Source organism: Pteropus vampyrus, unplaced genomic scaffold (genome assembly GCF_000151845.1).
Source record: "Pteropus vampyrus isolate Shadow unplaced genomic scaffold, Pvam_2.0 Scaffold314, whole genome shotgun sequence".
Lineage (NCBI taxonomy): Eukaryota > Metazoa > Chordata > Mammalia > Chiroptera > Pteropodidae > Pteropus > Pteropus vampyrus.
In genome coordinates this window covers 1,160,619-1,172,231 of record NW_011889095.1, presented here as the reverse complement: position 1 = coordinate 1,172,231, position 11,613 = coordinate 1,160,619, and the positions used below count along the sequence as shown (strand labels likewise).

At 52.7% G+C, this 11,613-nt stretch overlaps 1 protein-coding gene across 1 annotated transcript in view; it reads left to right on the top strand.

Moving 5' to 3' along the window:
- LOC105303747 (pancreatic secretory granule membrane major glycoprotein GP2-like) overlaps positions 1–11,613 on the top strand; it is a 22,505-nt gene that overhangs the window by 8,600 nt on the left and 2,292 nt on the right. The window contains exons 6-13 of the mRNA XM_011377536.1: positions 412–513; positions 2,527–2,958; positions 4,221–4,331; positions 6,401–6,612; positions 7,081–7,229; positions 8,361–8,606; positions 9,478–9,640; positions 10,469–10,575. Coding sequence (XP_011375838.1) covers positions 412–513; positions 2,527–2,958; positions 4,221–4,331; positions 6,401–6,612; positions 7,081–7,229; positions 8,361–8,606; positions 9,478–9,640; positions 10,469–10,575 — 1,522 coding nt within the window. The remainder of the gene's footprint in view (positions 1–411; positions 514–2,526; positions 2,959–4,220; positions 4,332–6,400; positions 6,613–7,080; positions 7,230–8,360; positions 8,607–9,477; positions 9,641–10,468; positions 10,576–11,613) is intronic.

Genomic DNA, 11,613 nt, shown 5'->3' with positions numbered 1-11,613 from the left:
GGCTGGCTCGACACTAGCCTTCGATTTTCTTGCCGCCACCTGACCCCCTTGCCAAGTCTCCCGTCACCCATTCTCCGCTCTGCAAACCACGCCTGCTTTAGAACAATACGGCCCTTCATGATGCATCGCCATCCGTTTCTGTGGCCTTAAGCAAACCGTTCCAAGTTGGCTGGCACACGGGAGGGCTTAGCAGACACTGCAGTGATTAATGCTCTCAGAGTCTCGGCTTTTCCCCCTGTAAAATAGGAGCCATGACAGCACCTTCCCGAGGGGCTTAGGACGGGTCATGGCATGGCCCTGCTGGGAGGGGCCTGCTTCCCCTCGCGCCCAGAGGAGTGACCCCTGTCACTCTGACCCGGACCTGGCTCTTTCCTTTCCCCTAGCTGCATGGAGAGTCTGCACCCTGCTGAGTGACCTGCATGTCTCAGCTTATGGAAAGGATGGCGGGCTCCCACGTCCTGTGGCTGGCCTTGGCCTTCTGCATTCTGACCCCGGCTCCTACAGAGCAGCAAGGTGAGTGCTTTGCTCACCTGGCCTCTCAAGTTCCCCTCAGGACCTGGGGAGTGAACGGGGAAGTGCAGACAAGGCGGTTCTGGGTCAGCAGGAGGAGCAGGGTCATGCCTAAAGCCAAGACTAGGAAGCGAGAAGTCAAAAGGAACAAGAATAGAGAACCCAGGATCAATTAATTATCCCACAAAGAGACAGGTCAGAAATCCTCACCCCGCCCCACCCCCAAAGGCAGGTAACATAACTTCCCACGTGCAGATATGAGGAGATCAGAGAGCCGGATCCGTGAGGACACGAGTCGCCCAGTCACCCTGTGCCCTGGTTTTGACAGCCCTTTGTCCTTCCTCCTTGTCAGTTTGCTCATCTGGAAAATGAGAGGACTAGATGTAATTATTTCTTCGTGGCCCTTCCAAAGGCCTACAGATTGGGCATCTTCGATGCTTGGGGAAGGGTTCTCAGGCTCAACACTGAGCTGACAATTTCTGCCCGTGTTAGCTGTGGAGGGGGCCGGGCGGGGGGGCGACTCACAGCCTCCCTTGGAAAAATACAGGATATGTGGGAAATAATCCAAGAACAATGAATGAGTGCAGTGACTCTTCCTTAAAGCAAGCACAAGCATAAGCAAGGCTTGAAGATCTCTCTTTCTGAGAGTCCCTCTAACAGGTGTCGCAGGCGTGGGATCCTGTGTGCGTACTTAGTTCCTCGCTCGGGCACAGAAGTAGCTTGAGCCGCCAGGACCCAGGGCTGTGCTTGATGTTAACACCTATTACCTCATTTAATCCTCCAACGGTCCCGTAGGGCTTCATTTCCCCAAACGGGGAACACATATCCCAAGACGGCCATGGGGCTGCATGGTAAACTCGTAAAGCATTTTCTGGTGGTTCTCTCCATATTTTTTTTTCATGCATATTAAAAAATATAACTCGTACATCATACCTAGGGTATCACAGATATTATTCCTTGGGAGGACACAAATTGATAAAGAGAATCGTTGCAAGAAACATTTTAAGTAAATAATAGGACGGGAGGAAATGAGGGTGAAAATGGGTGAAGTCTGGGAACTGCCTGCTCACAGGTGTTGTTCTGCAGACGAGTCTCAGGGGAGCTGAACCACCTGCCAAGGTCATGCAGCCGGCAGGTGCGGAGCTGGCCTTACACCCAGACTGACCGGCCTGTGGCCCCCTCCTCCTCACTTGGGTCTCTTCACACATCACGGTCCCTGAATCTGTTAAAAGCCATGAGATCAGTCATCAGAAACAGTCTCGTTAGACCAGTGGCTCTCCACTGGGGGTGGTTTGGCCCTCTGGGGGACATGGGGCCACGTCCGGAGGATGCCACTGGCATCTGAAGAAGAGCCTGGGGAGGCAGCTAAACACCCTACGACGCGCAGGGCGGCCCCCACGACACACAGTTATCCAGCCCAAAAGGTCGATCGTGCCAAGGTCGAGAAATCTCATGGTAGATCTGTATCTGCTCATACTACGAAGATGCCTGTGACATATTAAGAAAAAAATGCAAGTGGGAAAAAAAGGTGTCCAGCGTCGAATCCACTTTTAGTTTAAAAAAAAAAAAAAAACCCTCTATTTTAAACATGTGCATAGAAAGGGTCTGAAGACTCTACAACAAATTTCTGGTTACTTCTGAGGATGGAAGGGCCTTATGACAACTCCGATTTTTACTTTCTTTATTTTAATGACGTTTGAGGTTTTTCCAATGAGTCTTGTTACATTTCTAATGAACGGTTGCATCGGGGAGCACTGTGCAACTCCAGGAGGGCCAGCAAGCTCAGAGTAAGCGACGCCCCCCTCCCCGCCCCCCGGGGCATGCAGGGTGGTGCCCTGATGTCCTCGATGCCTGCAAAATACTGTGCCCTAGCTGCGTTATGATTCGAACCCCGAGGGGATTAAGGCGGGGATTTCATTAACGGTCCAGTGCCTCCAGTGCCTCCTTCGGGCCCTGAGCACAGCTAACACAGAGTGTGTCAGGCTCGGCAAAGTCCATCACGCTGTTGCTTTCTAGATCGCAGAGACTCCAGTTCCAATGGGCTGGTCTCGGAGTGCGGAGCCCCTGGGGCCCCAGAGCCCCCCCTCTGTTTTGACCCCTGCCGCAATTACACCGTCCTGGACGACCCCTCCCGAAGCACGGAGGACACAGAGAGAGCCCAGAAGTGTGACACGACCTTGCACGGCTGGTTTCGCTTCGTGGGAGAGGGAGGCGTGAGGATGCCAGAGACCTGCACCCCAACCTACCGATGCCAGACGGAGGCTCCCATGTGGCTGAGCGGGGCCCACCCGGCCCTCAGGGAGGGCACCGTCACCCGCACTGTTTGTGCCCACTGGTCAGGCAACTGCTGTTACTGGAGCACAGAGATACAGGTGAAAGCCTGTCCGGATGACTACTACGTGTACCGGCTGGAGGGCAGCCCCGCGTGTAACCTGAGATATTGCACAGGTGAGTGGCAGAGACCCTGGTGGCAGCTGCGGGGCGGGCTACTCGCTAAAGTGCCCAGGGGTCGGGAGGGTAAGTGGGGCAGGTCGGGAGGGGACGGGCAGAGCAGCTTCCACCCGGCTCCCGCCAGTCACTGCCCAGTGGGAAACCCGCCCGAGAGTTACCGGCTCTTCCGATATCTCAAGGGAGGCCAGAACTTCAGGCTCAAGGGTGAAATCTCCTGATCTACACAGCTTTCTCCCCAATCCAAGAGCAGAGCGTCCCCGTGGAACCTTTCTCGAGCGGGAATGACATAAAGCAAAGAAGCAATGACCGTTCATTTGTTACGGAAAATTTCGGAGCTGTTCCCAGACATAAAAAAAAAAATAACCTACCAAGCCATACCAAAGACACTTAATTACGCCCGGTTTTATTCTAAGCTGAAGCCCCTTATGGGCTCTCTTAGAGTTAGTTCTGATACCTTACGACACATCTTGCACACAACGGATCCAGGTGAAGCGCGGATGCTCACAGATGCGGTTCAGAGAGGCCGTGAGCGGTCCCCGGGGTGGACGCCGTCTTCAAGGTTCTGCTTTCACGAAAGAAATTTGATTTTTTTTTTGTCAGTGGAAACAGCTACTCACATAGGTCTCTTTCACGAAAGGGGAGACACACAAGCTTTCAAAGAGCCGGCAGACCTCGTATGTCCACGTGTGTCGCGTGACACAGAGTCTCAGGCTCCTTCGGCTTTAGGTTCCATCCGGACTGAACTGTTGACCTCTCCGAGCTTGTTTCCTGATCCCCCCCCTCCAAAATGGGTGATGCCAAAAAATAACTACCACATAGGGCTTATAGTGTCCGAAGCATTTGAGACTACGAACCCACCGCGTGAGGTGGGTACTATGCAGTCACCCCCGGATGGTGAGTCTGTGGCACAGAAAGGTTAAGTAGGGACCCCGTGTCACCCAGCTGGGATTCGAGCCCAGCGCTCTCAGCTCCCGGATCCGTGAGCCTGACCACCGTGCCGCCCTGGCTCATGCAGTCATGGGGACCGAGTGCGGATGGGAAGCATGCCTGCCACGTTGTCTGAGCTGGTGGCTTCGGGCTCTCCACTCACTGGATTGGGAGTTACGAAGTCCAAGGTTGAGACTTGACCGTGCCACGAAGACTTGCGCAGCCTCCGGCAGGGCTTCTGTGCCCTGGTAGTGACAAGGTTGGCCTTGGGGGCCTCGATCATGCCCCCCTGCTCTGCATCCTGAGCCCCTTCCTCTGCGCCTCATTCCCAGATCCCTATAGTGCAGAGGAGAGGTGTAACAAGACTTGCAACCCGGAGGAAGAGTGTGCCTTTCTCAATGGCACCTGGGGCTGTGCCTGCAGACAGAACCGCAACAGCTCTGGTGAGTGCTCGGTGGCCCAGCAGTCGGAATGGTGCTGGGTGGAGGCTGACCCGAGTGGGCACAACCGGACAGAGGGGGCTTCAGGGGGTCAGGACCAGAGTCAGTGCGGATGGAACTGAGGTCAGGGAGTGTGAGTTCTCGAAGCCAGTGGGTTTGCAGGGATGGGAGGCCAGAGATGCAGCTGATCCCCAGAGCAGCCGCGGGACCATGGCCTCGGGAAGCAGCTTTGGCACGGGCGGGCTTGACCCACGAGAGACAAAGGTGCCGAGAGCGAGAACTGCAAGTGTGGGAAATGCATTAAAATATCTGCAGAGCATGCACATGAGAGACATGGGCAGACTCCTGCGCTAGTGCTGAATCCGCCACACAGTAGCTCTGGGGCCTGGGACAAGTCTCCTAGCCTCTCTGAGCCTCAGTGTCCTTATCTGTAGAATGAGGGTAAGATATTAATAAAAATCCCTACTACTCAGGGCTATTGTGAGAATTAATTCAGAGTAGTCCAAATAGGCAGGCTCTGGAGGGGACGAGCTTCCTGCCCCAGGAGGTAAGCAGGCAGAGGCAGATGACCCATGAGAAGGGATGCTAATGGATAAGCCCTAAGCCCAAATGGGGGCTGATGAGCTTCCCACTAAGATTATTCCCTTCCCTCCGAGGACTCTAACGAGGGCCTCTGGCTCTTGCCCTCGGCTCCAGCGAGCCTTCCTCTCTGCAAACTCTCAGCCCCTGTGGAAGAGTGTTCTAGGCAGAGGGGCGGGAATGAGCAGACGCGTTTGGAGAACTGGGCTGGAGTGTGGACGAGGCGGTGCCTGTGTGAGCCTGGCAGGAGTCTCTTGGGAATGAGGGGCAGGAACAGGAAGGGAGCAGCCTTGCCCATCGTTGGAGATGCTCTGCTCATGGGCGGGTGAGCACCCCCGGGGACCAGGGTGGTTCCCTAGGCTCTCGGCAGTCACAGCATCAGACTCTGGGCTGGGGGTGCCCTCCCTGCGTCTGAGTGAGCTTTGAGGGCGTCCTGGGAAGGTCCCCTGGCTGACTGGGTGAGCGGGAAGCCTGTCCTGCCTTTCTCAATGGCTCGTCCGTGAGTCCCCGTCCCTTCCAGACAGAATCCCTTTCTGCCCTGATTTTTGCTTGCTTCTCTATCTCCCACCCTCCCTGAGTCCCCCCAGACCACGCACCTCTAGAAACACGCCATCTTCTCTCCCATCATCCCCACTCTGCCTCCGCTGTGCCCCGAGCCACGGATGCCCTCGCTGGCTTTATTCCCCGGCAGGACCCTGACTCCTGCCAAGCTTCTGCCCTCTGTGAATCCTCCTCTGACTCACCCTCTGCACCCAGAACGTACGGCTCTTAGTATTTTCATCGTATCACATCAGAAGAAGCTGCTGACATGTTGGTTTTACACGAGGCCCTCGTGAGCCAAGCCCGTGCTGGCTTTATTTTTGTATTTAATGTGCCCAGCACGTGGAGGAGGAGGTTAGTAAAAAATGCACGTTGAATCAACGCATTCATGAACCCAAGAGAAATTCGACTTATCTTGATTTACTCTCACCTACGTGGGTGTGAATTTTGTCAGTTTTGGTCATTACCGTATCCCCAGTGCCTAGAACAGTACCTGGCAGATAGTAGATGCTGAAGAAGTATTTGTTGAATACATGTTGGATAGATGGATGGATGGATGGATGAATGAATGAATGAATACAACGGCTCTGAACCAGGTCAGATGTGTTGGCTTTGCCAAGCCAGGAAGTGGGAGTCGTGTGTGTCTAGCTCTGATTCTAGCCTGGAATGTGCTGCAGTTCTGCTTCCCCAGAGACCCCAGTTCCCAAGGGGGACTAGACACGAAAGTCCTTGCCAAGCCCGCACACACGACGCTTGACAACCTCAGACTGGGGGCCTCTTTGCCAACCGCGCATACCACCAGCCTGGGTGTGAACCCCACCTGGTCCCGGGCCCCTTCCGGTTGGCCCATCCTCCTGGTAGACATAGTGGCTATTCCAAAGGCAGGAAATATGGGTTCCGGCCACGGCTTCCAGACCCCTACTCACTCTGCCCACGCGCCCTCCACTTTCCAGATATCGACAGTCTGGAGCCGCAGCTGGACTGCGGAGCCCAGCAGATCACAGTGTCGCTGGACAGGTGTCAGCTGGAAGGCCTGGGTTTCAGAGACGAGGTCAGAGCTTACCTGCAGAACCAGAGCTGCAGCAGCATCATACAAAGAGAAGAGAGGAACTCGGTGTCCGTGACCAGCCCTACTCGGGCCGATGCCTGCGGGAACATTCTAGAGGTGAGTGGTGTTCCCACCAGGTCAGAGGGTGAGACCTGGGCTGGAGGGGGCCGTACCAGGAGCTGTGAGACCTTGGGAGGTCACTTAGCCTCTCCGGGCCTCCGCGGGTATGTGAGATTCACACACTAGCCCATGTAAAGAGCTCAACGCAGGTCTGATGCCTTGAGCTCAGTAAGCGTAAGCTACGATTACGTTTGTTTTAATTTGGTGATGATGGAGAAGGGGTTGGCAGAAGAGCATGGTGCTTCCTAACTCTCCCCAGGGGTGAGTTTTTTTTTTTTTTCCTAGTTTTTGATCTGGGGTCCTCACTCCCCGTCCCATAAAGTATCAGTGCCACTGAGGGAGGAGGCCCGTCTGCCACCTTGAGATCAGAAGACAGGACGGTGGCAAGATGGAGGATCTGAATTCGAGACAGACCTACACACACGTCCACAGAAACCTATGTGGTCTTGTTTTTTTATGCCAAAGAAAAATGGAACCCATGCGATCTACAAAAACACCCTCTCCTTGTTCAACAACTTCATCATCAGAGACACCAAGGTCATCATCAACTTCCAGTGTGCCTACCCACTGGACATGAAAGTCGGTCTCCAATCTGCCCTGCAGCCCATTGTAAGGTATGGCACCGACCCTTGCCCTCTGACCCATAACCCTGACATTGGTCACGCTCACGTCTTAATGATACCCACAGGAGCTTCCTGCAGGAGCGTCCGTTCTTTTAGTCATTCATTCCGCAAAAGTCATTGATCGGATATTAGTATTAAATGCACAAGGCAGACAGAGAACAGTTTGTGGATATCAAAGATGGTTACTCTGAAGCAATGCAGCAACATGAAACAGTGTTAATTAAATGTGCTGAGAAACAAAAACACATGACACTTTCATTTATCTTGAGGAAGAAAGACATTAAACAACTAATCGTACCAATAATTACTTGTAAGTGAGGTGAATGGAACGGAGGAGAAACATGGGGTGCCGTAGGATCGGATCAAGGTAGGGTTCCCTGACCTAATTGTGGGGTGAAGGGGATGGTGGAGGAGGAAGGCTTCCCTGCAGGTGTGGGATTTAAGCTGGGTCGGCTTCGATTGGCTAAACAGCACCCCCAATTCACCAGAAATAGAACCACAATAGCAGTTTGGGTGGGGTTCTGTTAGGGCGGTAGGTTTTGTCTGTTGTCACCGTGCCGGGAATGAGGCCCCGTTAAATGGACCCCTCAGCACTCGTAGACTTGCCAGGGGACTTTCTGAGAATGTCAGAAATCCGGGGCGCCCTTCCCATTCCCTCACTGCCTTCTGGGCTCAGAGAATGGAAGGATTAGAAGAATCGCACATTTTCTAGTTTGATGGTTTTCAGACTGTACTGCGTTGGGGCACAAGGTTCATAAAGAATACAAATTAAAACCATTTATCTTGTTAAAATCGGCGTTTTGCTGAAGACGGTGGGGCGGAAAACTGCTAAATTGCTGCTGAAAATCGTAACCTTGCAGACCTGGTCCCAAGCCCCATCCTGCAGAGATGAGGGAGACGTGCACTTGGAGCGAAGGTGTTCTGTGTGGTCCGTGAGGTGGGGAGGATGGGCGGACACCCTGGAGATAGGCCCGTCTGTTTGTCACGTGTGGGGCCTAGAAGACTCGAGGGAACGATCGAGTAGTTTCTTCAAGGATCCAAGATGTGCCTCGCTTCACACGAGAGTGGGGCTCGATTTCTTTTGTTCTTACCGGTTCCTCTCTTCTGTGTTCCTTGTCTCAGCTCCATCAACATCAGTCTGGGCGGGGACGGAGAGTTTACGGTCAGGATGGCCCTCTTCCAAGACCAGAGCTACACGTCGCCTTACGAAGGGGCTGCCGTGGTGCTGTCTGTTGAGTCCATGCTCTACGTGGGCGCCATCTTGGAGAGAGGGGACACCTCCCGGTTTAAGCTGCTGCTGAGGAACTGCTATGCCACCCCCACTGAAGACAAGACTGACCCCGTGAAATATTTCATCATCAGAAACAGGTGTTAGACCGCTTGGGGGTTATCTTTTGGCCTTTGAGGTTTGGCGGTAAAACGATCCTTTCATCCCTGCCTGGCAGTGGTGTCAATTGGTTTATGACTTTCGGAAAATAATTTGGTGTTATGTGTCATAACTAGGCTAGCCTTTGACCTAGGAATATCACTCCTGAAATTTTAGCCTAAAGCATTAATACGACGTACGTGGGCAGGGTAAAGAAATGGCAATTATTTTTCATTTCAGTATTCTTTATAACTACGGCAATAGGTTCACTGTTCGACATGGGGGCTCTGTGACGTAATGATGGACTGTGACACAGATGTCAACACTGATCGATCAACAAGAAACCAGCATGACGAGTGTTATGGGACAAAATTCTATTGACTATCAAGAACTGGCAAAAACAAAGGGAAAATACATGTCTGTATATCATGATTCAGACCGTGGTAATAATCCTAGCTAATATTTCTGATTGCGTTTGACTATGGGCTAAGCACCGTGCTAAGCCCTGTACGTGGATTATCTCGTTAAATGCTCCCATCGACCCTAGGAAATGCATTTTCCCGTCTCCACCCTACAGATAAGAAAAGTGGGGCTCGGTAAGTGGTCACTTACCTGGGAAGTGGGTCTGGCTGGAATTCGAAACCAGTCTGTCTCACTCCAGAGACCACGCTCCAAAAGACGTGAGCCATGTGAGCTTGTGGACAGCATCTTAGAAGACACTTAAGGAATACGAGTTCGTGTTGTTGGGAGGAGGGAATCCTGGAGTGGAGGGGTTCTTTAATTCTCTCTGGTGCTGTTTTTATACTGGGCACAGGGTCTCGGGGCCCTTGAGCTCTTTTCAAAGTTAGACCCTTGCCCGTGTCGCCCTCCCAGCTGCCCAAATCAACAGGACTCCACCATCAACGTAGAAGAGAATGGGGTATCCTCTGAAGGCCGGTTCTCTGTGCAGATGTTCATGTTTGCTGGAAATTATGACCTAGTTTTCCTGCACTGTGAGGTCCATCTCTGTGACTCCCTCCAGGAACAGTGCCAGCCAGTGAGTGCGTCTTTGCGTCGGACTCTTTGGAGCCTGACGTGGGCCCTGGTACCTGGCAGGCTCTTCATATGTAGTTATGGGAATTATAAATGAATGGAAAAAAAAGGAGGGAAGGAGAGAAGAAGGAAGAAAGGAGGAAAAAAGTTGGATAGATGAAGAGGTGGATGGAAGAGAGGGAGGGAGAAAGGAAGGAAGGAAGAAAGGAAGGAAGGAAGGAAGATGAATGGATGGACTTTAAGCCTCAAAAAAGCCCACATATAAGCAATTATTGTGTCCCTCAAAGGCAGATCAGATGAAGGAGCCTGTTCACTAGGTTTCCTTGATGCAAGACGTATTTTAGATGATTATAATAATAGTCGTCTTTTTGAGCGCTTACTCTGTATCAAGCACTGTGCTAAAACTTTCTAACTTAATTCTCACAACAAGTAGATTCTTTCATTGACCTCATTGTACAGATGAGGACGAGACTCCGGTGCCCATGCTCGGAACTCCTTTTTGGCCCTGCCTGCTCATAGTTGGCATTTGCCGAGTGCTTTCTACGTGCCTGGGCATTGCAGACACACCTCCTCTTAACCTTCCCAATCAGGGAGGCATTATTTAATAACAGTAGAGAGGTAAGGTCATTTGTCCCAAATTAGTCCGCTAAAAGACAGTGGAGAGGCAATTCTCACCCAGGTGTATTGGCCACGACAGGGAGAATATTCTGGATTGAGATCATTGTAGCATCGGAGTTAGGGCCGTACGGTGGGTGGGCCCCGTTCTTGGGCCAGACCAGGATCCTAATCTTTCTTTAAATTTTGAAATCATGACAATTCTGTATCCCCACAGTCTTGCTCAAGAAATCGGCTCCGCAGTGAAGCAGAGGTGATCAACCCAGCAATGATTCTAGATTTGGGACCCATCACTCGGAGAAGTAAGTGTCACCAAGGCCTGGGGTCAAACCCAGGCTGAGTGCTGACAGTTAACCCCGGATGCCGGGGGGTCACCAACCTAACAAGGTAGAACCTTTGCTGTGTCCTCAGTGCTCTCGTTGGTGAATCGGTCTTTCCATGAGGCGCTCGGGGCCTCTGCCATTTGAGCGGGGCCTCCTGTGTGCTGGGGACCAGGCCAAGGCCCCTGTACCCATCGACTCACATAATCCTCCCTGACTGTGTCCACTTTGCAGGCGAGACGCCGAAGCTCAGAGAGATGAAGCGACTCGCCCACAATCGCCCGGCTCATGAGCAGTTGGAGTTAGAGTTGAACCCAGCTCGATCTGATTCCAAAGCCTGTGTCCTTACCCTTGTCTCTCTGGCCAGGTCCCCATAACTCGGTCCCTTGGGGCTGAAGCCTAAGTCCTAACCCAACTTTGTTTTCTGGCGATGGACTGTGTTTCTCAAAATCTAGCTACAGCATCGGGGTGCGCTGGAGGGGAGGCTTTCCAGCTGCTCCCAAAATTTTTATTCCTCCTATCCATTGGCATGGAGGAGTCAGAAAACCCAAACGAATGAAAACGTTTGAAAGCATTTTTTTTTTTTTTTTTTTTTTGTCCTAAAGAAATGGGGACATAGTCACAATAGTAGAGTATTCACAACAGCGATGACAACACGTCGTGGCTGGCACTGTGCGAGGCACATCTAAGCGTTCCATCGCACGGCACGCTCCCGGCCGTCTCAGGAAGTCAGCATCATGGCCACTTCCACTGTCTGAGGCTGCCTTGTGAGGAAGGCTCTGCCCGAGTCATCCTGGCCCTTCACTGAGCCCTCCCTGGAAGCCTCGTGCGGTGTCACAGGGTAGCTGGAACGTCCACTTTGGAGCCGGATGGGCTGGGGTTCGCATCCCAGCTCCGTCGCTTAGCAACGGGGAGAGGTCGGCCGGTCCCTGACAGCGCTGAGCCTCAGTCTCCCCATCCGTTAGACAGGGGATGGGAACCTGTTCCTCGCAGCTCTGTGAGGGTGACGTTTCCCGTGCGCGGGATGTGTTTAGAAAGGCAC